The sequence below is a fragment of the Ochotona princeps genome, chromosome 5 (assembly GCF_030435755.1).
Source record: "Ochotona princeps isolate mOchPri1 chromosome 5, mOchPri1.hap1, whole genome shotgun sequence".
Lineage (NCBI taxonomy): Eukaryota > Metazoa > Chordata > Mammalia > Lagomorpha > Ochotonidae > Ochotona > Ochotona princeps.
Window position 1 is genome coordinate 35523597 of NC_080836.1, and position 27803 is coordinate 35551399.

General features: G+C 42.8%; 1 protein-coding gene across 3 annotated transcripts in view; it reads left to right on the forward strand.

Annotated features, from left to right (window-relative positions):
• FMNL2 (formin like 2) overlaps positions 1–27803 on the forward strand; it is a 322003-nt gene that overhangs the window by 272927 nt on the left and 21273 nt on the right. For all 3 annotated transcript variants that reach the window (XM_004577164.2, XM_012926267.2, XM_012926268.2), the window contains exons 10-15: positions 14219–14293; positions 16260–16370; positions 18756–18905; positions 21424–21525; positions 23213–23525; positions 23836–24036. In XM_004577164.2, the coding sequence (XP_004577221.2) occupies positions 14219–14293; positions 16260–16370; positions 18756–18905; positions 21424–21525; positions 23213–23525; positions 23836–24036 (952 nt within the window). The remainder of the gene's footprint in view (positions 1–14218; positions 14294–16259; positions 16371–18755; positions 18906–21423; positions 21526–23212; positions 23526–23835; positions 24037–27803) is intronic.

The window sequence follows — 27803 nt, forward strand, 5'->3', positions numbered from 1 at the left end:
GAACCCCCCCCCCCAAAAAAAAAGTAATGACAATACAGCTCGAAGGTGGGCATTGTGGTACAGCAGGTTCAGCTGCTTCTTGGGATGCCTACACCCATATAGGAGTTCTTGGAACTGAGCTGCACCTCTGTTTTCAATCAGGCTTCCTACTGATAGGCTCCTGGGGAGGCAACAGGTGGATGTTTTAAGTAGTTTAAATCCTTGCTGCCCACAGGAGAAATACAGATGGAACTCTAGGTTTCCAACTGGTTCAGCTCCTGCTGCCATGGGCAGTTGAGGGAGTGAAGCAATCACACTCCCTTTCAAATATTTAAAAATAACTAATAAACTTTGTTTTTAAGAAAGAGATTTACTAAACGTGGGACGTTCAAGATGATTTACTAGATGTAGGATGCTCAAAATGTTTAAGTAATAAACATTTAGTTAAGAAGGAAGTAGTCCAATCATGATAAACAAAAATCAGTCTTGGGATATTTTCTCGAACCAAGGAAATTAACTTTGTTTTTTTGTTTATTAAATTAATAATCTAGTGATGTAAAATGCCCCATGTCAGATTCTTATTTTACAGTGGAGATAGAGTATCTGCTTCAGCAGGTGACTGCGGCGTGAGGATAAAAGGAGTGAGAGAGTGTGTGTATACACAAGAAAAACCCAAATAGGGAAGGGGATCATCATGAGGGAAGTTTACTTCTCCGCCAGGACCAGGGTAGAAAGAGAAAAAAGGTTGGCATGGGCTAACAGGAGATGCATGGAAGACTAGCACACAGCACCAAGAGGGATGCTCAGGAGGCTAGTGGGTCCACTGTCTCGTGTTGCCAGTTCTTGCTTTAGATGAGGAAGTAATCAAATGATTTCTTTATTATTTTTCCCTATTCCACAATGTCATGATCTGTATAAAATTTTGCCTGTACATGGCTATGTCTGTGCACATATTTAAGTAGCTCCAGCTGAGGAGGGTTAAATACTTCTTTGCAGATATAAAAACAAGGTACCTTGCTAATGAATGGCAAGTGCTTCGCTTTACAAACAAAGCAGAAACTGATGCATCCAGGGCCAGTGGGGACTTCAGTCCCTCTTTAGGACTACCTTGTATGTGGCTTGGTGATTCGGTTAACTCAGACATCGCTTAGAAAACCCAGTTGTCAAAGGAAAACAAGCTGGTTGTGCTACTTACTTTGCTAACTCTTGTTGCTGTGAGTGAGGCCTAACTTTGGAAGTCTCCCGAGTTTGAGCCATATTTGGAAGTCTGAGCTTTTGAGTCATTTTGTTTAAGTTTCTTATTTCTCAGTTCCTCCTCATCTCCAGATTCTCTCCTGTCCATTCCAGTTCACCATCCATTCTTTATTGCCATCATTGCCGTGGTGTACATGGCTTCTGCCCAAATCTGTATGTTAGCCTGCCAAGGATATATACTTCAGTTTCACACTGAGTAGAAGGAAGTGGTCCAGCAGTTTCTGATTCTGGCTCAATGGTCAGTGTCAGTCACCCTTCATCATGAAGTTTAGCTTTCTGACAAATTGTTCTCCCTCACGTTTGTGTCACCAGGAAGTGGAACTAGCCAATCACTGTAACATGAGCTTCAGGCTTTGTTTAGTTTCAAGCATTTGGTTTTGGCTGAGGAAAATGAAGGCTCCTTCTCCACCAATAAATGTAGCAGCAGCACATGTGGTATCCCAGATAGTCTGGTGCCCCACCAAGAATAACATTGGATTTTCCATTTTGAAGTATTTTCCAGGAATTGGTATAAAACTAGTCAGTGGTGTTTTCTTGGTGGTAGGTATCAAGGATGTGTTTAGTTCACTGGTGTAAGATAATAATCTTTGTTCCCTGTATATTTTCTCATGATTGTTTGATGTTATAGCATGTCAGGTGTCCCAGCACAAATGTGTTTATTTGGGTGGACTTATTGAGTCTGGTTCTCCGGACCCCCGAGGGTGGGAGTTGTGGGATGTCTGTCCTAACTCTCTTACCCTGGGAAAGAGAAAGCTTTCTGGACCTCGCTCCTATTGCTTAGAATCTGATATATGCTTGGCTTTGGGAAGAGTTTTCTGAGAATAGGAGGGAGCTCAGCCCAGAGACAACCAGAGAGGAGGTGGGGACTGCCATTGTCCAACCTGGCAGCTGCCTGGCCTTGTTCAGCGCAAGGAAGGGCAGTCTTCTGGTAAACTATGTGGCCTCCCAGTGATGTGGCTTTGTCTTTGTGGAGAGTTGGCAGATGCCAGGGTTCTTTTTATGGCATGGCTGATTCCCAAACTGTCTGTCAAAAAATTTCACTTTTGGGTATCTGTTTTTCAAAGTTAGAGGTTTTGAGTACTCTTCCTTATGGAAATAAACAGGCTAGTCTCATTCCAATAGATATCAAACTTTTGAGTTCTGGACTCTTCTTTACCTTTCAAAAATATCTAAGGACACCGAAGAACTTTTATTTACACAGATTACATATTTAGCTTTTTAGAAATTACAGCAAAACTGATATATTGATTCCACTAAAAAATGTGGTTTAAAAACAAACAAAAAATAGTGTGGTAAGCTCATTACATTTTTTTAAAAATTTGTTTGGTTTTATTTGAAAGGCAGATTTACAGAGAGGAGGACAGACAGAGAGAAATCTTCCATCCTCTGGTTCACTCCCCAAATAGCCTCAAATGCTGGAGCTGAACTGATCTGAAGCCAGGAGTCAAGAGTTCCTGCTTGTATGGCTGAAGAGGCCCAAGGATTTGAGCCATCCTCTGCTGCTTTCCCCTTCCTTCCATAAGCAGCGAGCTAGATAGGAGGTAAAGCAGCTGGGAGTAGAACCAGCACCCATACGGGATGCTGGCTCTGTAAGGAGGAGGATTCGCTCAATGAGCCAGCATGTCAGTTCCTCATTACATTTTAATGTAACTTTCTGCTAAAAATAACTGTTTTCCAAAACCAAACAAAAATAATTGGTGAAGATAGTGGTTGTCCTTATTCTTTCAAAGTGCTATAATAAGATGCCAACAACAACAACAACAAAAAAATCTTAGCAACAAAAAGTAATGTTCTCACGTTCTAGAGGCTGGAAGCCCAGAATAAGGATGCCAATGTAGAAGCATTCTGGTGTGAACTCGCTGGCTGGCTTGCAGATGTCTTCCTTCTGATTGTGAGCCCATGTGGTCTTTTCTTTGGCAAAGAGAGAAACAGGTCTCTCCTTCACCTATACCGCCACTAGTCTTACCATACTAGAACCCTGCCCTTATGATCTCATTAGCTGTATTTCTTCCTGAAATCTCTGTCCCAGAATATAATCACAGTGATGATGTGAGCTTTAATATAAATCTGGGGACACAATTCAGTACAGGTTGGGTTAGCAACAGTATTTTACAATTTTGAATATTTTTTTACAGATTTATTTATGCTTATTGTAAAGCTACATTCACAGAGAAGGGAGACAGAGAAAGATCTTCTATCTCCTGGTTCACTCCCCAAATAGCAACAATGGCTGAAGCTGAGCCAGTCCAAAGCCAGGGACCAGGAACCTCCTCCAGGTCTCCCACGTGGGTTCAGGCTCCCAAGGCTTTGGACGATGCTTCACTGCTTTCCCATACTACAAGAAGGCAACTGAATGGGAAGTGGAGCAACCAGAATACAAACCAGTGCCCATATGGGATACCAGCACTTGAAGGTGGAAGATCAGCCAGTTGAGCTATAACAGCTGCCCCTTTGTAAGTCTTTTCAAGTTGCAATAGAAGATAGTTGCATTCTGATGTTGACCCCTGCGTGTGGTCAGTTGTGTTTTAGGCAATGAAGGTGAAGGGATTCCAGCCCCACAGACATGTAAATGAAAGGATGTATTTTTTTAAATATATTTTTATTTGAATTTTGAATTATGTGGTACAATTTCATGTAGGCTGGGATTCCCCCTGCCAAACTCCCACTCCCTGACAGATTTTCCCAATTTTACTACAATAGTGTAGTCCTTCATAGGGAATCATAATTCTATTAGTTTCTTATTTAAGTGTACCCTGACATTGTTGGTACAGACAATGTCAGACAGTGCAGCATGCCATTGTAAAAGGGCATATTTTGACAGCATTTTTGGATAATAGTGAATTTTCCCTTTGGTATTATGCTATTCAAACACTGGGTAGCTTACAGTTCCTTAAAGGTTCATTGTGGGGCTGGTGTTCTGATACAGCTGGTTAAGCCATCACCTGCAATCCAGCATCCCATGTGGGTGCCAGGTGAAGTTTCAGCTCTTCCACATCTGATCCAGCTCCCTGCTAATGTACCTGGGAAAACAGTGGAAGATGTCCCAGGTACTTGTATAACAACACTCAATGGCTATTTAGAAAATACTGACTCACTGAATTATTCCAATCTTTTAAATACAGACACATTTATAATACAATCTTTTAAAACTGTATTCATTAATTATTTTTTAAAAGTCCTTTTGTGTTGGGAATCTGTCAAGCACATGGAAGTGAATGCAAGTTTTCAAAAATTCTCATTTTTGGTTGAAAACTCTGTTTTTAATCACTGCTGGAAATATTGCCCGTTGCTTTTCTCAAAGTAAATGTCTGACTGCGTTTGTTTTCAAGAAAAGTTATGTGAAGTGCACATAGTTTGTTAGTTGTTCTTTCATGTAAGAACTTAAGAGTTGCTAGTGCATCTTGAGTTGGACGAATGTCAAATCTACTTTTTTCATAAGATAGCTGTGCTGTGTCTGCAGCAAAAGTGTATTTCACCTTGGGGCCCGACGGCGTGGCCTAGCGGCTAAGTCCTCACCTTGAAAGCCCCAGGATCCCATATGGGTGCCGGTTCTAATCCTGGCAGCTCCACTTCCCATCCAGCTCCCTGCTTGTGGCCTGGGAAAGCAGTTGAGGACGGCCCAATGCTTTGGGACCCTGCACCCATGTGGGAGACCCGGAAGAGGTTCCTGGTCCCGGCATCGGATTGGCGCGTACCGGCCCATTGCGGCTCACTTGAGGAGTGAAACATCGGATGGAAGATTTTCCTTTCTGTCTCTCCTCCTCTGTGTATATCCGGCTTTCCAATAATAATAAAATCTTTAAAAAAAAAGTGTATTTCACCCTATATGATATTATAAAGGGTACATATTCAAAGATGGAGATATAGTGAAATGAACACTTTTCACTGCTTCATCAAAGATACTCTTTTTTTTAGATTTATTTATGTTCTGATAAATAGTACCTGTAAATTGTAATGTTATTTCAACCTCAAACAGCCTGTATCACATGCAATAAGATTTATTTATGTAAAAGGCAGAATGACATGAGGAAAGAAAAAAAAAAAACAGAAAAATCGTGTGTCTGCTGCTTCATTCTTCAACTACCTGCAAAGGCTGGAACTGGCCCAAGCCAAAGCCAGGAGCCAGGAACTCCATCTCCTGTTCAGGTGGCTACAAATCAAATAATGCCCCAAGAGGGGGGCATTAACAGGAAGCTGGATCGGGAGCAGTGTAGCCAGAACCTCAGTCACTCTGATATGGGATGTGGGTATCCCAAGTATTGACTTACCCCATAGCTCCACAATGGCCACCCCCATAGGTATTCTTAAGTGAAACTCACTTTTTATGAGAAAGCAGGCATCACTTTGGTGAATCTAGTGATTGCTTGGATCACTTAGTACCACAGCTTTGTGTTAAGGCACCAGAGGTTTTATTCCCTTAGCACTGTTCTTGACCCACTAGTGCAACTGTCAACTCTGTGAAAGAAGCAAGTAACCTTGGAATATGACTTTAATTCTTAACAATTCATTTTACCCAGAAACCCTGCCGAAGAGGACCACAGATGCTTGATGTCCAAGAGCTTTGCTATGGAATCATCTTAGGTGGGATGGTTTCACTTGGCTAAGAGCAAGACATTCCTGAGTAAAAGAGTGGATGTTAGGATGAATTTGGGGGAGAATCGGAAGAAAGTAGAGAAGGTGTGATTAGAGAACAAGCTTCAGGCATGTGCTTGTGGTCTTTGATATCTCAGAATCCTTGTCCTCATAAATTCCTTGTCTGAATTCCTGACACACGTATGTTGAATGTGATTGAGTTTGTTGAGCTTCAGCCATGGGGAGAGCATACATGAATTGACTGCTGCCTCCTGACAGGACCCAAGGTGCATGGTAAGATGTTGTTGCTGTGGCTTGGAGCAAGTGTATGATCTCTTAACTGCACTTCCCTTGCCCTACATGAGCTAAGAGGTTACATCAATGGATGATGCTTGTGTGAAGAGGAACAGTGAAAGTGAAACACTGTTAGACTTTTTGAAAGGTCTTAATTGGTAGATTATCTTAGAGGTGACTGAAAGCCTTTTTCATTTAGTTCTCAATTATTAACATAGCAGTGTCAGGAGAGATTTTGGGCTTTGAATAAGCGTGGAGATGTAGTAGCCGGAGTTCTTCAGAGAAACAGCCAATAGGATATCACTTTATTTTGCTTTATTCTACTCTGTTCTGAGAGAGTACTTAGGTGGTGGGACTTGGCTCTTTCAGTTTTGGAAACCAAGACAAGTGCAAGCCCAGAAATATGGCAGCCATAACCCAGCATGAGTCTAACGGTGTGAGAACCAAGGGACTTATTGATGCAAGTATTGCATTCTGAAGACCTGTGAATCAAGAGTTCTAGCATCTAGGGGTAAGGACACTATTAACCCTTAACCTCTGCCCACCCTAGAGTATTGAAACCACAGCCTGCCCTGCATCCAGCGCCCTGGATCTGTCCACATGGCCCAGGGCACTGTCCAATATTGTCTTTCACAGATGTTGGCAAACATAGTTGCACTGGCTTTTGACAGGAGTTGTGCCTTTTCTCCTTTAAGTGTAAATAGATCTTGCTGGTCCTGGGAGTGGCCCTGTTTATCTGAGTTGGGCAGGTTTTATCAACAGGGGAGAACCAGATGGGAGGAGAGTGATTTGAAGGCCCAAAGCCCAGTGCCTATCTCCAAATTTGCTCTATGTGGAGCTTCAGTGTCGGCAGGATAATTTGGGAATATCATGTTCTATTTCCATTCTAGATTGGAATTTTAGAGCTTCAATTTACTTAAATGAGAGGCTTTTTAGAAATTCTGTAGTAATGAAGCTTGTTTCTTTTTTCCCCCAAAAGAACTCTTATTGGGCCATCGTGTATAATGAGGACAGCTTTAGGTAAGGACAGCTGTCCCAAGAACCTTACCCATTGATGCTTTCTTTTTCCCTTCCAAGCCCCCAAATGTAGAACACCTAAAAACTCTGTCATCCTTTTGGTTTCATCAAAGATGGCGTAGCAGCAGGCGTTTGGCACAGTGGTGAGGACATCTCCTGCGAAGCCTGCATCTCATATGGGGACAGTGAGGTTCCAGTCCTGGCTGTGCTTTGGATTTCAGCTTGCTGCTAATGAGCACCCCGAGGAACAGCATGCTGGCTCTTGTACTTGGGCACCTGCTTCCGAAGTAATAGACACAAGCTGAGTTGCAGGCTCCTGACTTTGTCCTTGGCTGTGGAAACAGCTGGAGATTGTACCAGCTGATAGAGGACTTCTGTGTACCTGCCTCTGTTTGTCTCTCTCTGCCTTTCAAATGAATTAAATTTAAAAAAAAAAAAAAAAACCTTGTCTGCTTCCGTGGCCCCTCACATCCATGAGTTTGGGAACTTGAAGTAAAGAAATACAGAGGGGCAGTTGGGTAATCAAGAATGGACAGATCAGTGACTGTGTAGCAGAATAGCCTTAAGTCTTTCTAGGGTCAAAGCTCAGTTGTTCTTGCTGTATGCCATGTTTATTGGGGCCCGTGGATTCATTCAAATGAGACTGCATAATAGGTGATTCATAACGCTGATGTCTCTGAGTTTATGGTAGAATACTTGGCTTTTGTACAGCATAAGATTTCATGTTTGTTTATAATCTGGTGGTTCTGGGAAATATAATTCCTGATAGACTAGTTCCAAGCACAGAAGGACTGCTTGCCTTTATGCCTGCTCTTTCCTGTACCTCATAAACTTGCTGTCCACCCCACCTCCTCCATGGGGCTACATGTTGTTGATATTGGAAATTGGCATCCAAGCTGGTAAGATAGCAAGAAATAACCAGTGAATATGAAAGTCCAAAATGACAGATTTAAACTGCAGCAGTACACCTTTTTTAATTTAAAAGTTGTCGCATGATATATTCTTTGGCTTTTGTTGGCAGCTGGGAGTTATATGCAGTAGTGTATGCCATGTTAGAATACATAGGTGTGAGTATGTTCCCTGTTCTTGAATTTGGCATAATGAGGCCCTTGAGAGTGTCTTCACGAAGGCCAGTGTATGGATTTCAAAAGCCACAAGAAATCAGCATCTCGTTGCTTTCATCCTCACCAGTTTTCTAAACCAGGCTAGTTAAAAGGAGAGCAGAGGCCTGTTAACTGTGATGGACGTTTTTGAACCAAATGTGCAAGGGTGGTCCAGATGTGAGTGGTGTGAACTAAAATAACTTTCCTTTTATGTGGGGTACAACTTATACCAACCTTCCCAAAACATACCTTCCTATTTCCTGTGGAATTGCTAAGAAACAAAGGGGAATCCAGATGGCAAGCAGTGCTTCCTTTCCTAAAGGAAAAATGCAGGGGCTCCAGAGTATATGTGGTTCCTATGGAGTAATGTCGAAGACACCACATAAAATCCATCAGTTCAGATTGACAGCAAGCAGCCTAAATCTTTATGAAAAGGGATTTATGGGAGTCGGTGTGGAAACCCTTCTAATCTCAGGATAGACACGAGGAGCCATCACTCGGGATTCTTTAAAGTGTACTGAACGTGCTGTGTTGGCTGGCCATGGATTGCTTTTGTGTATTTGGCTTCTTCTCACCTCTTTATAATAGCCTTAAGTCGGAAGATCTTTAAGTGCATTGATTTTGAAAATGAAAGGGGATTCTTTTTCATAACATGTTGCCACCATGGATTTGTCTGTTGACAGAATGAAGGATTGCTAAGAAATGCATATATTCAGAGCTGTTCTTAATGTCTATTTCAGTCCTGTCTATGAGGCTTATAACAGGTTTTCTGAGACTAATCTAGTGTTGCCTACAGTAGATTTGAGGCCAACTCTTTTGGTATCAGGCTGTGAGCGTTTGTTCTGTTATCATCTGCATGTGCCTTCCGTAGTCATGTGAAGATCTTCAGAAAGTTCACAGAAAATGCATGCTATGAAAAAAAGAAAACGTGAATTTAAAAAATGGCTTGCACCAAAATGGGTCTTTTTTTTTTAAAGATTTATTCATTTTATCACAGCCAGATATACACAGAGGAGGAGAGACAGAGAGGAAGATCTTCCGTCCGATGATTCACTCCCCAAGTGAGCCGCAACGGCCTGATGCGCCAATCCAATGCCGGGAACCAGGAACCTCTTCCGGGTCTCCCATGCGGGTGCAGGGTCCCAATGCATTGGGCCGTCCTCAACTGCTTTCCCAGGCCACAAGCAGGGAGCTGGATGGGAAGTGGAGCTGCTGGGATCAGAACCGGTACCCATATGGGATCCCAGGGCTTTCAAGGCAAGGACTTTAGCCGCTAGGCCACGCCGCCGGGCCCGGGTCTATCTTTTAATCCCATTTTTCCATGAACTACTTGAAGGCCCCTCAAGTAAAATGAATTTTCTCTAAGACCCTGCTTGTTTGTGAGTTACCTTGTTATCTGTTCTTGTGCAAGGGCAGTGGGCCATTTGCTGCAGCAGTCTTAGTTTCCAGCTATAGTGATTCATGCTTGCTTATTTCTGTTGCTCAGTTGGACACTGAATGAGATGAACAATTAATGGTGTGGCTTTTCAGTTTACAATTGGTCAAAAAAGCTGAAGGTTTAACATTCAGTGTTGTATAATTTATGCGTTTCCCAATGTTGGTTCAAAACCATGAGTTTTGTATATTTTGAAAGGCAGAGAGAGACTGAGATCTTTCATCCATCCGTTTACTTCACAAATGTCCCAACATCCTGAATTGGACCAGGCTGAAGCCAGGAGCCTGGAACCCCATGCAAATCTTTCCTGTGGGTGGTAGAATCCCAAGGACTTGCAGTGTCACTCACTGTCTGGGGTATATTAACAGGAAGTTGTAATTGAGAACAGAGCCACCAGTGGAACCCACGATGCTCTGATAGAGGATGCAGGGCTCCAAAACAGAAACCTCACTGCTTAGCCTCATGCTCACCCTACAAAGAAATACTTGTTAAAAGCACCAATTCCTAGTTCTGTTTAGATTATTCTCACTCTGCATTGACCACAGGAAGCTGCTGTTTGAAGAAGTTACGTGGAAGATTGTGGTTCACAGATGTGATGGGAGTGCAAGATCATTATTTTAATTTGTAATAATGCTTTGTTTCATCTTTGGTATCTCAGCTAATCCTGGAACAGTTTCACTACAGCCTACAGAGGGATATATTTGAGCATTCTGGACTATTTGAGGGAAGACAGCAGGCTGGCTAGCGGGGACTGGATTTTAGCGTGGGCTCTGCTGTCCTGTTGACTGTGTCTCTAGTTTGGGGCTATGATCTGTCGGAGTGTCAGTCTCAGTTGTAAGTTGAGGGCATCAGATGCTCAGCTTCATCTTCCTAGGGGCCTCTGTCATCATCACTTTTCAGCAGCCTTTGCCTCTTCTGGCTCATTGCTTCCCAGCCCTTGGGCTAAGATCAAGTGTACCTCTTCTGGTTCAGCAAGTGCCTGGGGGCTCACTTCAGTCACAGAGTACTGCTTAAGAGACATGTGGCTGTCCCCAGATTCAGGAGGGTCTCTCCTCCTCCTTTGCCACTACCAACTTCCCCAGACAAGACTGAAGCAAGGGGTGACACAATAGCTCAACTGACTAATCTTCCACTTGCAACCCTGGTATCCTATATGATGCTGGCTCATGTCCCAGCTACTCTGTTTCTGATCCAGCTCTCTGCCGATGGCCTGGGAAAACAGTAGAGGATGACACCAAAGCCTTGGGACCCTGCACCTCTGTGGGAGACCCTGAAAAAATTCTTGGCTCCCGGCCTCAGATCAGTTCAGCTCTGCCATTGTCAACATTTGGGGAGTGAAACATCAAACGGAAGATCTTTTTTCTCTGTCTCTCCTCACTGTAAATTTGCCTTTCCAATAGAAACATAAATCTTAACAATAACAAAAAAAAAAGACTGAAGCAAGATATACTCCTGGGAAACAGGTGCTTACAGAACAGGTGTGGGAAGGAAGTCAGCTGACTCAAGAAAATTCCAGCTGTTCTTTGGATCCTTTCCATGTCAAGCCTTGGCAGGTTTTCTCATTGAGATTCTCCTCTCAGCACACAGTGTGTCTTATCTCACAGTCTAGGGAGCTGGGCCTAGACTGCCTCACCCTCTCAAAAAAAAAAAACAAAACAACTTTCATTGGCTGGAATTTGCTTCACATCTTTGGAAGGGCCTGCTGTGAGGAGGGAGAGAGCATAGAATACTCTTGGCTCTCTGCTCTTGGCCTTTGTGTAGCACAGCAGTGCTCTGTGATGATTTTATTATTTTTGTGCTTTTGAAGATTTATTTATTTGAAAGGTAGATTTGAGAGAGAGAGAGAAACAGAGAGAGAGAGAGAGAGAGAGAGAGAGAAAGAAAGCTTCTATTCACTGGCTCACTCCCCAGATGGCTATAGTGAACTGAATTGATCTGAAGCTGGGAGCTAGGAGCCTCCCTTCCCCAAGTCTCCCATGTAGGTGCATGGTCACAAGAACCTGGTCCATGCTCTGCTGCTCTCCTAGGCCACAGAGAGCTGGATTGGAAGTGGAGCAGCCAGAACTCAATTCAGCACCCACATGAAATGCTTGCAACCATGCTGGCCCCAGACTGTAGTATTTTTAAGAAGAGTGTTTTTAAGGGGAAGTATAAATGAAAGAGAAAAAGAGAAAGATCTTTCATCCATTGGTTTACTCCCCAGTACTCCCCAGATGTCTGCAACAGTTAAGTCTGGACCAGACCAAAACCAGCAACCATGAACTTCATCTAGGTCTCCCACATGAGTGGCAGGAACCCAAGTATATTGCTTTATCAGCTGCCTCCCAGGATGTGCATTTGCAGAAAGTTGGAGTTGAAGCAGAGTAGCTAGGACTGGAACCAGTGCTCTGATCTGAAATGCACACATCCCACAAAGCAGCTTAACCCGCTTCTCCATGCTGACCCCTATAATGTCTTTCAAGTAGAACCTGCTCATGTCACCCCAGTGTCACCCTGTGGAATTAGTTTTTCTAAGGTGAATTGGACAAGTGTGTTTCTTAAGGGCTTTGCTTTACACTCTCCTCTTCAGAACATACTTCCTTCCTCTTGGATGCTTTCTGCCTTCTGAAATTTTCTGATAAAGCATGTATAGATTGATGGAGGGTGACCATCAACATCATCTGTGGTCTTAATCTGTTGAAACTGTTGAAGAGTTGTAAGATTAGAAGGTCCTTAACTTCCTAGGCTCAGAGCTGCTGCCACTCTATTCCTAGTGCTTGCTCACAGTGGTTTTATGGTTCCTGTTTTACTATAAAATATGGAGAATATTCATAAGGTGTTAATCCTTTTGAAAAATATATTTTAACATAGTTACTCTTGTCCTGTATGCTGTGCAATTCAACTAATATTACTGATAATTTACAACACACTAAGCATCAATCTAAACTCTGAGGAAGGAAATAGGAGTTCCAGCCTTCATGGGACTCTGTGTGTGTCTGTGTGTGTGTTCACATGGAACTTAACATACTGTTAAATGACTGCATCACAACATTAGGAAATTTATTCTGGGAGAATTCTTGAGGGTTGATGTGAGTATTTCTAAGATCACTCATGGAATCAGAAAAGTTACACTATAGCATTGTGAATAATTCAAGCAAATATTCCTGAAGGTAGAATAAATAAATCAGTGGTAATAATACTTTGCTTCAAAAATGGTAGCCATGGGCATTGACCGAATTAAAGTTTATCCTTTTATTTTTGGAATAAGTTTCCAGAGTTATGATTTGGTGTAAAAAAAATCATTCATTGAGTCTGTTTTTAATTTCATGTCTTTAATCCAACTTGTACACAAGTACTGGGGTGGGGGAGCCTGGAGTTCTCAGTATTTTATCTGTTTATTCTACTTTTCTTTTTAAAAGATTTATTTATTTTTATTTGAAAGGCAGATTTTACAGAGAGGAAGTTTCCATCCGCTGGTTCACTCTCCAGATATCTGTAGCAACCAGAGCTGAGCTGATCCAGTGCTGATTGCCAGGAGATCTTCTAGATCTCTTATGTGGGTGTAGGGTTCCTAAGACTTGGACCATCCTCTACTGCTTCCCCAGGCCATAAGCAAGGAGCTGGAACAGGGATGCTGACAACACAGGGCAGAAGATTAGCCTGCTACACCACTGTGTCAGCCCCATTACATTTCAATGAAAACGTTAATTTAAAATGGATGTTCTTTCAGGGTTCTAGGATGCTATTACAAAAAGTACTGCAAATTTATGTATTCAGGTTTAGTAGGTTAACCTATGCTGTGTACTTCTGTATTGTGGTTTGCATTGAAATTATTTGATTCAATTAAATCTATTATAACCATTTTGAATTTGTCTAATAAGTGTAAAAGGAGTAATAAATTATCCAGATATTTTAATAAATATGACTTAGTGGTACTTTTTTTGAAAGATTTATTTGTTTATTTTTATTGGAAAGGCAGATTTACAAAGAGGAAAGACAGAAATATCTTCCATCTGCTGGTTCCCTCCACAAGGGGCCACAATGGCCATAGCTGTTTGATCCAAAGCCACGAGCCAGGAGTTTCTTCTGGGTCTCCCACAGAGACGCAGGGTTCAAAGGCTTTGGTCCATCCTCGACTGCTTTCCCAGGCCACAGTCAGGGAGCTGGATGGGAAGTGGAGCAGCCAGGACACAAACCAGTACCTAAGTGGGATCCCAGCACATGCAAGCAAGAACTTAGCCATTAGACCATCATGCTGAGCCCAATAGTACTTTTGAAAAAGAAAATGTGGTCATCTTTTTAAATCGTGAGTTACATTTTTAGATTTTGAACACTTGCTAAAAAAAACAGTGAAAGAAAAATGCATTTCAAAATATCAAGAGAAGATGCAGAAGGAACCAGGAATCAGCTTTTGGGCCAGTTCATGTGACTGTGGGCTCACTAGCTTAGAACAGAAATAAATAGTGTATGAGGCAAGAAAACAAAAGATAATCTGGAAATAATTATTAATGTTGAAATTTCTGCATCTAATTTTGGAATGTTTATGTGTGGAATGTCACATGCTCATCAAAAATGTGTGTTTCAGGTTTGTGGAGAGAAACAGCGCTTTGAGAAATTGATGGAACATTTCAGGAATGAAGACAATAACATAGATTTTATGGTGAGTTATTTTAGGATCTCATTCAAAAAAGCAAACTTCATTTCAACACTCCTTTCCTACCTCTACTCATGTGTATATATGTGTTACAAAGGACAGGAAATTGAGTTTAATGTGCTATAAATTGCCTCTTGAATGCCCCTCTTCATCTTCTTTTCCCTTTGTCACAGTTATTTCTTGCTCTATCCATTATATACACAAGGAAGTCTTAAACGTTCTGATTATTTATAGCAAATTAATTGGGGAAGCCACACATTTGACACTGAAAATTACTTGCAAGCTTCAGCTACTGACGTATCTAGAGCAAAATTGTGATGCTAAAAAATTTTAACGATATGAACTTTTTTTTCTACTTTTTGTGGTCCCCTCCAGGGGCTTCTGCAGACAATAGTATCACAGACTTAAAGACAGTTTGGTTTATAGAATTGGCTGGCTGTGTTCTCCACATAGGTCAGTCAGTTTTGCCTTTCTCCCGGGCCACTAGCAGTGAGCTGGGTTGAAAGTGGAGCAGCTGAGGGACATGAACTAGCTCCACATGAGATGCTACTGCTGTAGGCAGCAGCCTTATATGCTTCGTCACAGTGCTGGCCCTGATGGAAGCAGTTTTTGAAGTAAAGGAAATTGGATTTGGGAAAGAGAAGCATAGTAGGTTGTCTTCAGTGCCAGTATAAAGTGGAGTCTGTCAGTCGGTTTTTTTTTTTTTTCCTTACCAGAGGCTGTCTTAGCTCACAGACATGAAGAAAGACTGAATAAGATCCTTTCAACCTGGGCAAACTGACAGTTCCTATCAAAAGACAAATGGGTCTGTTGACCTCTTGTGTTACTTACCTACTCGTGGATAGGTATTCTCTCCAGCAGATCCAGGCTACTGGTGCAGTTGCAGGGGAGAGCTTTGATGGAATGTAAATGAGGTTACTGCATGGAAAGATGAATTCAACATCGGGTACTCCATGTGGGTATGGTAGAAACACAGTGAATCTGGAGAAGATATAACCTTGTAGTGAGATGGCTGGTGATCTACATAAATATTCTCCTTAGTCATAATTTTCATAGTTTTTTCAATAAGCCTGTAACAATTTGTGTACTTTGTTCATTTACCTATATGACTTTTTTAAAGAATAGCTGTAGTGTGATATAACTAACATGCCATGCAATTTACCTATCTAAAGTGTGCAATCAGTGTGTATTTAGTATAGCCACAGGTTTGTGTTAGCATTACCACAGTCTAATTTAGAGCATTCCATGACCCCAAGAGTAGCCTCATACTCTCTGACAGTCATGTCCTATTTATTCTGCCAGCCACTAAACTTTCTGGCCTTGTAGTTTGGCCTATTCCACTATTTCATGAGTGGATGCAGACAATAGAGGATCTTACTTTTCCATCTGAGATATTTTCAAGTTTACCTACCTTTTTAAAAAGCGTAAATCAGTGTTTAATTCTCTTTCATTGCATCATTTTCCACTGTATCAATGAACCACATTTTGTTTATCCATCACTTGATAGAAATTCTGTATGCCTTTAAGCTGTTGTGAATAATACTGCTTTGAACATAGGTATGTAGATTTTTATGTGGACATATGTTTTTATCCTCTTTGGGTATGTGCTAAGAGGGTAACTGCTGGCTGTATGGTAACTCAGTGTTTAGTATTTTGAAATATTGGCCAGCTCTCAAAGTGGCTACCCCATTTTATATTCCAGCCATGGAAGAGGGTTTCCTTTCCTCCACACTTGTCAGTATGTTTCTTTTTTTATTGTAGCCAGGCTGTTGCATATGAAGAGGTACCTTGCTGTGAGACTCCTAGCAGTGTTTTTAGTCTTAAAAATTATAAAATGTTTTTCAAGACTCAATGTAATGAAGAAGGAAATCAAGAAATGAGCCTTAATGTATGAATTGGAATAGGTATGCCCATGTTTAAACAGAAATAAAAAGTTTAAAGCCTATCTAAGCCCTTTGTAAATTTGTTTCAGGTGGCCTCAATGCAGTTTATTAATATTGTAGTTCATTCCGTGGAAGACATGAATTTCAGAGTTCACCTCCAGTATGAATTTACCAAATTAGGCCTGGATGAATACTTGGATGTGAGTATGACTGTAAACTTTGTCTATAGTGTAAGAATTGACTTATGGCTACCCTCCAAGGTAAACTTCCGTTGTGGCCAAATCACACCTAAAGACAGGAGTGTGCAGGCAACTCCTGTCATCCTGGTTAAAGCAGCTCATCTGAGGGATGTGATCTGCCAGGGAAGCCAGATGCCTTCAGATCTATTGGGACCTCACTCCAGCGTTTGCAGCCTTTTAGAACAGGAGGCAGATCACCTTCTGCTGTCCTTCTGCTGCCCTTCTGCAGCTTTCCTCTGTGTTTAAGCTCTGTTTGGGGCAAGTTTCATTGCATCCTTCATCTGGGCAGTTGGGCAATTTGCATCCTTGGCTTCTCTGGGGACCCCATATAGGCAGAGAAAGGTCAAGCCAAAACTGCTTCAGAATGATGAGTAAATTCTTAGAACATTAAAAAAAAATGATGAGGAAATGGGCACTGGAGACTTCCTCCTGAAGCTGTTAAATTCCCCTTAAAGTGCTTGTGGCTTCAGAAGTTCCACTTTCGATTCCTGGGAGAAGGGGGTTTAAATTTGGTCTTTCTCTTGCTGCCTGGCAGAACTGCTCTGCCAGTTCCCTGGAGTTCTCGGGTTAACCAACAGGAAGTTGATATGAATGTCAGAAATGAATTTGAGCAGCTGTGTGTGCACAGGCCACGTATTTGTCCCTTGACTCCTAGGGAGATTTTTGTTTTTCCTGTGAGATAGGAGTATTCCGGTTGAATTTGAGAGACCACTAGTGATAGGGCTAGAATTGCAGGTCTGCATTTTAAGGATGCTTCCAGCTATGAAATTGATAGATATACTTTACCTGGGTGTCTCCAGAGTTCCACTGTTCGTCATCAGGGGAAAGCCAGGGCATTTCAGACTGAGTTTTTTGGGAAGCAGAATGGCAGAGTTGATGATTCTTACCGGACACTCTTGCTTACCAGGCCAGCTGAGCTACTGTTTGTGTAGACAGGCCTAATGTGGCATAAAGGCCAACTGTTGGCCAAGCAGAATAGGCCTCCACTTAAGAGCTGTGTGAGTAGTTGTTTATTTAAAGACTCACTGATGTTATTGGGAGAATATTAGATTGATTTTTTTCTTTTTTGCTTTTAGATCAAAGTTTGTTATTCTCTTTTCTGATGCTCTGAGAGTAGAAGTATCTGAACAAACATTGGGAATATAGATTCCTAATGGTATTCTGAGTTTAGCTTTGTGATATCTGAGTAGATATGGTTTTAGGCTCCTTAGCCTTTGTGGGTCACTAAGAGTCTTGTATAAAGTTCCATTTAGCTTTAGTTCATTATCTTTCTTAGATGCTGCCCTTGTCTGGAAAATATTTTGGTTCTAACTTTCAAACTAAGATAAAACATACTCTTGAGAAAAGGCTAAATTTTAGAATTTCAAGTTAGACATTAAGAGAAAATATATTTTCCTGAGAATTTGTGCAGTGTGGCATTTGTTTTCAAAGTTTAAAGTTTGTTTTTATTTTCTAAAACTTGGTGTTTGTTTAGCTTTGTTGTGTTAACTCTGGCTCCTGAAAGACTAACACGGTTGGAACAGCTGTCTTAATACGTATGTAATGACCTAAGTACTTCCTTTTAGGTTGTCATTGATTTGTTCAATAAATGTTTATTTACTCACCCATGTGCTAGAATGTGTTCTTACTGTTCATCTGTTTCCCAGGGAAAGTCATGGCCTATGTGATACATAGGGAAGATTCACTGATTGATTAGACCTCTAATATTACCTTAAAAGTAGCTGAGTGTTGTCTTTATGCTTGACCTTAGATGTAGTAACGTGGGGAACATTTTCTGATCTGTGCTTTGGGAGCCCTGAGCTGTTCACATTGGTCATACTAACTTAGTAAAGAAAGCATGGAATATGGGCACTGTTTAGATATTTGCTAAAATAAGCCCCAAGGCAAAGTACAAACTCAACTTGTGTCTGCCCCACCTTTCCCCTAACTCTTGGGCCCCACTGAAAGCCTTGTCACTTCCCAGGCAAGATCCAACCCCCTGCAGTGTCTGCCATTACACATACCACCACCACCACCACATTTTATGTTACTTGTCATTGTTCCCTTCAAGAGCTACTATTACGTTTTTCTGTTCTGATGTCACCTATACCCAGATATTCTGTGTTGGGATCTAACTCTGCAGAGCAGGAAGGGCTTGGAAGAAGATGAGTGTGTATTTGTGGGGGTAGTCACCAGAAAGTATTCTGATGGTACTCCCTCAAGCAGGTATTTCATAGTGTTCTGAAGGTGGGTGATCCTTCAGCCTTCCTGTGGAAAGGCTGAGTTGTTAAGGCCAACAGAGTGTGTTGATTTTTGGTCTGTTCTCAGAGAAGCTAACATGGTCTCCTGTTGTGTTCTGGTTTGCAGAAGCTGAAACATACAGAGAGTGACAAGCTGCAGGTACAGATTCAGGCTTACCTGGACAATGTGTTTGATGTAGGAGCTCTGCTGGAAGATGCTGAAACCAAGAATGCAGCATTGGAGAGAGTGGAAGAACTTGAAGAGAACATCTCTCATGTAAGGGGAGTGACTGCTGATGTTTCACCTGGGAACAAGCAGTTAGGAAAGGAGTTGGAGTGTACAGAATGAGCTGTACCCCGGGAGCAAGGGCTGTCATAAGCCATTCTGGGTTCTTTGAAAGAAACCGAATGTGTTCTGCAAAACAAAGCTAAGTCCAGTGCCTTGCCTGCTCAGTTCTGACTCATGATTAGATGACTGACATCGCCTAAGAGAGTAGAGGAAATAATACAGGAATTTGAGTTGGGACCAAGAAGTGTGTCCTGAATATGAGCCACTTTTTTAAAAATGCGCACACAGGGCTATGGACAGAATCAGCTGATACTCTGTGATGTGAGTCTAAACATTCCTGTATGATGGCTATTCAGATTCTGAGTAGGGGCAGGTGTTTGGTCTGGTGTTTAAGACACCAATTAAGATTCCTGAATTCCACATTGTAGATCCTGATTTCAGTGCTTAGCCCCAGCTGCTGGCTTCTACTGGTTCACTCCCCAAACACCCAAAATAGTTAGGAACACTAAGCTCAGTCCAGATCTTCCATATCAAGGGACAGGAACCCCAGTGTGGAGTGATAATCTGATGTCTCTTAGGGTGTACATTAGCAGAAAGCTGAGTTAGAAGCCACATAACTGAGTCGTGCACAAGGCATTCTCGTAAAGGGCATGGGATCCCAAGCATCAGCCTAAGTGCAGTTCTGTATGCCTGAGCCCCAGCCCCAGTATATCTGTATTCTTTGTGGAGGAAGAGTGTCCTCCCAGTATGATGTCAACTCTGTCCTGACAGGGCTCAGTTTCCTTAGAGGGACTTTTCTTATTACAGACCAAGTTGAATATTAATCTGCAACCCTTCAGAGATTGTCCACTTTTGCATTCATTGAACAGGGAGTTCAGTATTACAAGAAGGAACAGGAAAATGGTGTTTCTCAGAGATTCCAGTATTAGCAATACCAAATTGTTTGGATGAGATAGAATGTACACTTTGCTTGATTGTATACTGAGCTGTCCCTTTTTTGTTGTTTTTGCCTTGAAGCAGTCCATATATTTTCCTCCTCATTTCTCCAGAGTCTTGCATGTGTTTCATGCCCTCCACATTTTTCTGTCACTCTGAAAGTGGGCATATTCATGGTTTGTGGTTAGCCAAGTGAGTGAGCCAAGAACCTTCTGTAAAAGCTGCAGTTACCCAGTCAGCTTCCACTTCACAGGAGAACTTAGGGCTCAGAACTTTTCGGAGTGTTCCACTCTGAACTTGGTCAGTGGACATTGCCATACGTCCTCCTTACCTTGCCTTTACTTACAGTTATTTTCATTGAGGTGTAAAAAATCACAAATTGCCAATTTGTAGAGCATTTGGCATAAAGCAGATGTGTAACCTAACCCATTCTGTGTCTCTTTTGAAGCCACAGCCAATATTACATGGTAATACTTCAAAAACATATATATTTAATTTTATTTTAAAAAGACTTTGAATAGTTTGAGGCTAGAAGGCAGGATAGAGATATTCCATCTGCTGCTTCATTCCTCAGATGCCTGTGACAGCAGGTGCTAAATCAGCCTCAGTCCAGGAGCCTAGAACTCATTCTGGATCTCCCACATCAGTAACAGGGACAAGGATACTGGAGTCATCAGCTGTTATCTCTCAAGATGTAAATCAGCAGGCAACTGGAATCGGAAATTAGCTAGGACTCCAAGCAGACACTGGGATCAGGGATGCAGGTGCCCCAAGTTTAACAGCTGTGTACGACATCCATTGCCGAAAGATCGTATTTCTGTATCTACTTTTGTAGCAGACCATCTGTTAATGTAAACTGCCTCTCTAAATAGCACTTATTATTTCACCAGTTTGGTTTGAAACAAGCAGTGTTGTTTTCTTTTTTTTTTTTTTTTTTCCAATTGGCTAAAGTCACATAGAGAGAGACAGAGAGACTTACTCCTCAGATGGCTGCAATGACCACCACTGAACCAGGAGCCAGGAGCCTCATCTGGTCTCCCACATGGGTGGTAGCACTTGAGCCATCTTCAGGTGCATTCCCAGACCATACACAGGGAGCTGGATTGGAGGTGGAACAGTCAGGACATGAAGGAGCAGGTATATGAGATGTTGGCATTACAGATGGAGGCTTAGCTACTATGTCACAACGTGCCCCCTAATCAACACTTTCAAAGCCCTTGCTCGGAGAGCTGTGGAAGCACACTTCCTTTCCTCACACACACTCCTGTTACCTTGACTAGTACCTGAAGAAATGGATGGAGACGATATATATGCTGAAACACTGAGGAGCTGACTTGTGGGTTTCATTAAGGAAATGTTCGAATGTAGCCTTATAAATTATTGATCCCTGGTAATATTGAATATGTACTCAGAACCATATTAGAAACACTGACATTCCAGCAAACAGGTTTCAGGGCTCATGCAGGACTCAGATGGGTCCTGACGGTCCTGGAGTTGTATTTGCTGAGTACTGAGGGCCTGATCAGAATGACCCTGTTGGTGACATGGCTCACTTGTAACCATTTTACAGCTATCTGAGAAGCTGCAAGACACAGAGAATGAAGCCATGTCCAAGATTGTGGAACTGGAGAAGCAGCTCATGCAGAGGAACAAGGAGCTGGATGTTGTCCGAGTAAGTGAGGAGGACAGCTGCCACCAGACTGGCACTGCAGGGACTGCGCTCTGCCTCAGGCTGGGTTGATTTGGCCTTATTCATTTCAGAGGAGTGCACTGATGCAGTGTGTGTGTGTGTGTGTGTGTGTGTGTGTGTGGAAGAATTACAATGGTGATTCCTGGGTAAAAGGCCCACGCTGTCAGGGCATTTGTGCACACATGTGTGCATTTGAGTACTGAGAGGTTCAGTATTTCCTTATCACTGATTTTTGGGTGCACAGTGTTTTCCCCTCTAGAGGAGGCTGGGCTGGTTCTGTGGATTTCACATTTCAGTTGGAAATGAAAACACAGCAAGGTTTAATTCACACCACTCATTTATTTATGTTGGGATTTGGGCTTTGTTGTATTCCTTTGCTTTGCTTCTTTTTACATCCAGATTTGGTGGTTGCTGTGGAAACAGGGAAATCACAACACTGGATATACCTAATGGCATTCACCAAAAAAAGTAGGCAGTTGTGGGGGGAAGGCAAAGCAAAACCAATCCATTTTATTATCAGATAATTCCAGCTGTTTTATTTGGCCTTGGTGGTGTTTTCCCTTACATGTCAGGTATTTATGGAGTGCTGTCCATGTGCTTGGAATTGTCCAGAACATGAAACACCAAAATGCCTGCCTGGAGGGCTTACCGGCAAATGGCTGACCCTTGCACCATGGTGAATGAAATGACACATTTTATGTGAGGCTTGTCATGAATGTGTGTGTTGCTTGATCCTCTGATATGTCCTGCCGTTAACTCGAGGAAATTTATTTTCTGGCACACTATCGAGACCAAGTTGTAGCATATGGACTCAATTCAGGTCCAGACTCTGAGATTATTAATAGTAGACAGGGTGTGAAGAATGTTGCTCTGCCTGCTGCCGGCTGTGGGAAGAGATCGTGTATAGAAGGCACAGCAAGTATGCTCAGTTCCATAAATCCCTTTCCTGGAACCTCGATGGGCCCCCTATAAAAGGAACCAGGACAGCCTTTGAATTGGAAATGGTGACTTCTTTGTTTTCTGCCAAAAACCTAGGCAGAACTAAATTGTTAGTGGAGGGAAGCTTTGGCCTGTTTTGTTGATGGCATTACCAGAGGGACAATGTCACAATCTCTACCCTGAGCGCAGTCAGGGAGGCTTTATGAACAGGCCAGAGCTGACCATTCAAGGTCAGCCAGCCCTGGTGACTGATGAATGTGCTGTCCTGGGGCTTGCACATTTGTAATCCTGGTCTGACTTCTGTCTGAGTCTGACCTAGCGACCTCCTGTCTACTGTTAGCTGATGCACAGATGTAGGAGTCACAAAATGGATTTTAAACCGAGACATTCTGCACCACCAAAGTGTGCACCACATAGTCCCAAGTTGGCTTTTGGAGCCCTCTCTGCTTGTCCCTTTCTGCGTGCAGGCAGAGTTAAGTTAGCTGCAGTTATGAAATAGAATTTCTTTAACAGTAAAATTAGTGGAATTTATTGCAATGCGTTATTGGCATAATTAGTGTTACTTAATGGGACTTTACCCATTCTAGCTGAGTTCCATAGAATTCCTGTTCATGTGTGTGTCCTTTCTCTCTTTTCTAGTGTTATTTCTTTATCCTCTATAGGCCAGTCTGATAATAATGAATATGAATGCCCTGTGAAGATGAACCCTTGACCATAGACTCTTTTACAGGAAATCTACAAAGATGCAAATACCCAAGTTCACACATTAAGAAAAATGGTCAAAGAAAAAGAAGAAGCCATTCAGAGACAGTCTACCCTGGAAAAAAAGATCCAAGAACTGGAAAAACAAGGGACCATTAAAATTCAGAAGAAAGGGGATGGGGACATCGCCATTCTGCCAGTTGTGGCTTCTGGCACATTGTCTGCAGGGTCCGAAGCGGGAGTGGGTAGTTGTGTGGGGCCAGTTATGGGGGCCACTTCCTCAGGACCCTTGCCACCTCCTCCTCCACCACTACCTCCATCATTAGACACACCTGAAGCAGGTGAGGAACCTTGCCTTGGGACACTTGGGCAGTATTGGGACATTGTCTTTTTCTGTTGACCTCGTGTGGTTTTGACTGTTCCTTTGCTTTCTGATTTTAAGAACTATTTACATTTTGAGATCAAAGTCATCAGTCTTCAGTTTGCAAATGTTGCAGTCTTTTTCCCAGCAGCTTATGGGAAATTGTATATGTTTTTGAAAGCAACCCATTTTCCTTGTGGGTGTTTTGTCTTTGGATACTTTATAAGCACATGACATACTGCCAGAAAACTATTCCTGTATTTTCAATTTGTTTCTTCTCTCCTTGCTAGTGCAAAATGGTCCTGTCACACCACCAATGCCACCACCTCCCCCTCCCCCGCCTCCTCCCCCTCCTCCTCCACCCCCTCCACTCCCGGGTCCTGCAGCTGAGACTGTGCCAGCTCCGCCTTTGCCGCCACCCCCTCCTCCCTCCGCACCCCCGCTTCCAGGAACATCTTCACCTACAGTGGTTTTCAACTCAGGATTAGCAGGTAAGAGCACAGAACTAATACCCAGGTTCTCGGGCAAGAAATCCTCATTTGTCCAGGCCCTGGAGAGTTAAAGCAGTTCTCTGGAAGTCCCAGTATCTTGCAAGGATGTGAACCTTCTCTAGGTGTAGGAACACGTGGGCCAGTGTAGCCGGGGAAGGGGACGTTGGCCGGGGAAGCTTTTGTTGCAGCCCCCCGAGGGGAAAGTTCTGATCTGTCCTGCCTAGTCTAGCCTGGGACTTCCTTCAGGATCAGTGTGCGTGGGTGGGTCCAGCAAATGCTTCATGGACACCTTTTGTATCCTCTGAGTAGGCACAGATACTGAGTGCTTCTGGCTTGCTCTTTCTTTCATTAGAGAATGTTTGGGTAGAAATTTTAAGGGGAAAGTATCTTTCTGGGAAATTGTCCGATGCAGACTTCCAAGCATGTCTGCTGAGCATCTGACATCTGACTTTGCTAGGGTGAACTTAAGCTTCACAAGGAAGTACTGCCAACAGTATTCTCCCCTTGGCCTTGAAATCCTCTCAAATTCACACTGTCTCCTGTTAAACCAGGAGCAACATCCTCAGCTCAGTATAAATAAAACAGGGCAAGGGGCGTGGGGCATCCAGAGAGGTTAAGAGAGTTGCTGTAATGCCTTGAAATTCAAGTGCTCCTTTTGGACTCAGGGAAGAGAATGATGGCCCTTTCTGCGATATGACAAGCCATGGCCCATTCATAGATAATTCCCTTGTCATTTGCAATTGCTACAAGCTTGGCTATCCAAGTTACATTAAGTAAATCTGTTTCATTGATGACTGTGGTTGAAGTATGTAACTCTCATTTCCCAAGAAGAATCTCCCTGAGAGCTGCCATTTGTTAGGCTGCAGTGGTTGTTGGAGACTTTTGCTTAAAGTCCTAGACACAGTGTTAGCTCAGAAAGATTTCATAATTTCCATCCCTTCAAGGGTCTTATCAGGAATTAGAGCTGATTTCTCCTGGTGATTTGAGACTTTGGGGCCAAAACTCGCTTATTCCATATCAAATCCCTGATGGTGCCTCACTCCCATTTCTGCAAAACTGTGAGGGGAACGAATAAGGTGCCTATTCAACATAATGTTCACAGTAAATCGATGGCTTATTTATACCCTTCAAGGTCCTCCCTCTCAACTACTTTCTTCTGGAAATTTTATTGCTTCTGAAGGAGAAAAGTTGGAGAACTCTGGTGAAACTGTTGGATGGTGGAATGTAAAGAAACCATGTCACAGCGGGCCTGGGGAGCCGATCCCTAACCTGGCTGCTCTCGGTGGCTGAGTGTGGAGGGCCCTGGTTGTCCTGTGCACCTGGCCTACCTGCTCAGGCTTCCCGTGTAGCCCTGATTGGGCTGTGACATGTGGCTGCTGTGATGCCTCACTGGGTACTGCTTTCTTCCTCTCTGGCAAGAGCTGATGTGTGATTCAGCACCTGCTTCCACTCACCTGAGCGCTAACGTGCAACTCGGAGCTGCCTTGGCAGACCAAATGGTCAAGAGGTTGTCATACACAGGGGCCCATCGTGTCTAATTTTAAGTTATATATAGTATATATGTGTAGTTACATTAAGTTGCATTTATTTTTAAGATGCTTTTATTTGAAAGATGGAGAGCAACAAGCTTGCAAGAGATCTCCCATCTAGTGGTTTACTCCCTAAATTGCCTAGAGAGGCCAGGAGACCAAAGCTGGGAGCCAGGAACTCAATCCAGGTCTCACACATGGGTGACAACAAACCCAGCTGCTGAAGGAACTCAATCCAGGTCTCACACATGGGTGACAACAAACCCAGCTGCTGAAGGAACTCAATCCAGGTCTCACACATGGGTGACAACAAACCCAGCTGCTGAAACCTGAGAGTTAGAATCCACATTAGCAGGAAACTGGAATCAGAAGCCACAACCAGGTATTCAACCCAGGCGTTCTGACATAGGATGAAGGGATCCTAACTGCTGGGTCGAAGACCTGCATCCATTTTTACATTTTAATTACTGGTCACTTGCCTTCATTCAGCATGAGAATGTGGAGCTGGATGCTCAGCTGGGGCTGACAGCTGCCTTCACTGCTGCTGCCATTGCAAGCTGAGTCTTCCTCCGGTTAGAGATCATATACAGGTAGCATGTAAGAGACTTCGCTTTAATTCCAGGAATGTCCAGCAAATGAGTACAAGAAATCCCTTAAAAACATGTTTATCTGTTTGAAAGGCAGAGTTACAGAGAAGGAAAGACAGGAGATCAATCTTCCATCCACTGGTTCACTCCCCAAGTTGCTACACTGGCCAGAGCTGGGATGGTGCAAAGCTAGGAAAGAGGAGTTTTTTCCAAGTCTCCCTCATGGATGCAAGGGGCCAAAGACTTGGGCTCTCCTTTACTGCTTTCCAAGTCCATAATCAGGTAGCTAGATTGAAAATGGAACAACCAGGAATAGAACCAGTACCCATGTGGAATGCTGGCACTGCAGGTAGATGATGAGCTGTTATGCCACGGTGCCAGCCCCAAGAAATAACATCTTTTACTAAACTCAGGAGGACATCAAAAAGTTCACAGAAAATGTCTCTTTTTAAAAAATCTACATTGCTTCCAAAACTTTTGTCACCCAATTAAGCTTATCATCCAATATAACTTTCTGCAAACTTCTTGAAGTGTGTTTATGTAAGAATTACAAGATGTGATAAGCCTTTGACAAGTTGAGATCTGGTGGCTCCCACCAAAATTTTCATCCCTCTTCACTGCTCACCATTGTTTTGGCAGTGAGTACTTGTGAAGGAAACCCATTTTGTGGGATGTTTTGCCAGTGTGGTGTTTCTCACTCTTTGGAACTAAGAGGCCGGACATAGTCAGGATGTTCCAGCAGAACCAAGAAACTAAGATCTGTGAGCTGGCCTTAGGGTGCCTAGGAAGCCAGAAACTTGTCACATCTCTACAGTCGGGGATTTGCAGACAACAGGATGTCCCATCTCTTGAGTAGGCAATGAGCAAATATGTTAATGGTGGCCCAGGTAGGGGACCACATGCTGGTACCTGTAACTACTTGGTGGAAAGCTTGTGTTTTAGAAAGATAAGACCGGTAGTGTGAACTTAGCTATATGTGAAGTAGAATACTTCCATCCTCAGATCTGCATAGAACAGCCTGGCTCTCTTTACTGGCATCGGACACTTGTGCCAATCTGCCAAACAGCCTGGACCCTCTGCTGTCCTTATTAGGAGGATGGCTTGCTTCTTCACAAGGAGAATGTGGACCTTGGTGAATTTATTTATAAAATAGTTGTATTGCTGTGTGGCTCCTTGGGACCATTCTTAGGAAAGCCTTTCTTCCTTTCTTGTAAAAAAAAAAAAGACTTTTCTAAAAGCACAATAAAAAGTGAGTCTTCAAGGCAGTCCTGAATGGGAATGAGTTTTTGCCTCCATGCTGCTTTGTGAAACGTGTCCAACAAGCATGAGATTCTGTGCTGCCACTGCGTGAACTGCTGGGTCACTTGACTCTAACCATATCTAATTTTTTTTGTATTTTCTCTATTCTTTCTGCTTCCACAAAAAGATGGGCCCATCAAGCTTTTCTGTAGGTTGCTCCTCACTGAGTGTGTCGGGTATTTGCCTTGTGTTGGTCACACCATGCCTTGACATCTTTTCACCCCATCTGCCTTCGATCCATTGCATTTGGACTTTGTGTCTGCGGGGAGTCTGGGTGTGGGCTGACTCTTCCTCCAGGTGTGTGCCCACATTACAGTTGCACCTGGAGAAGAGATGCTTTACCTTGGAGCAG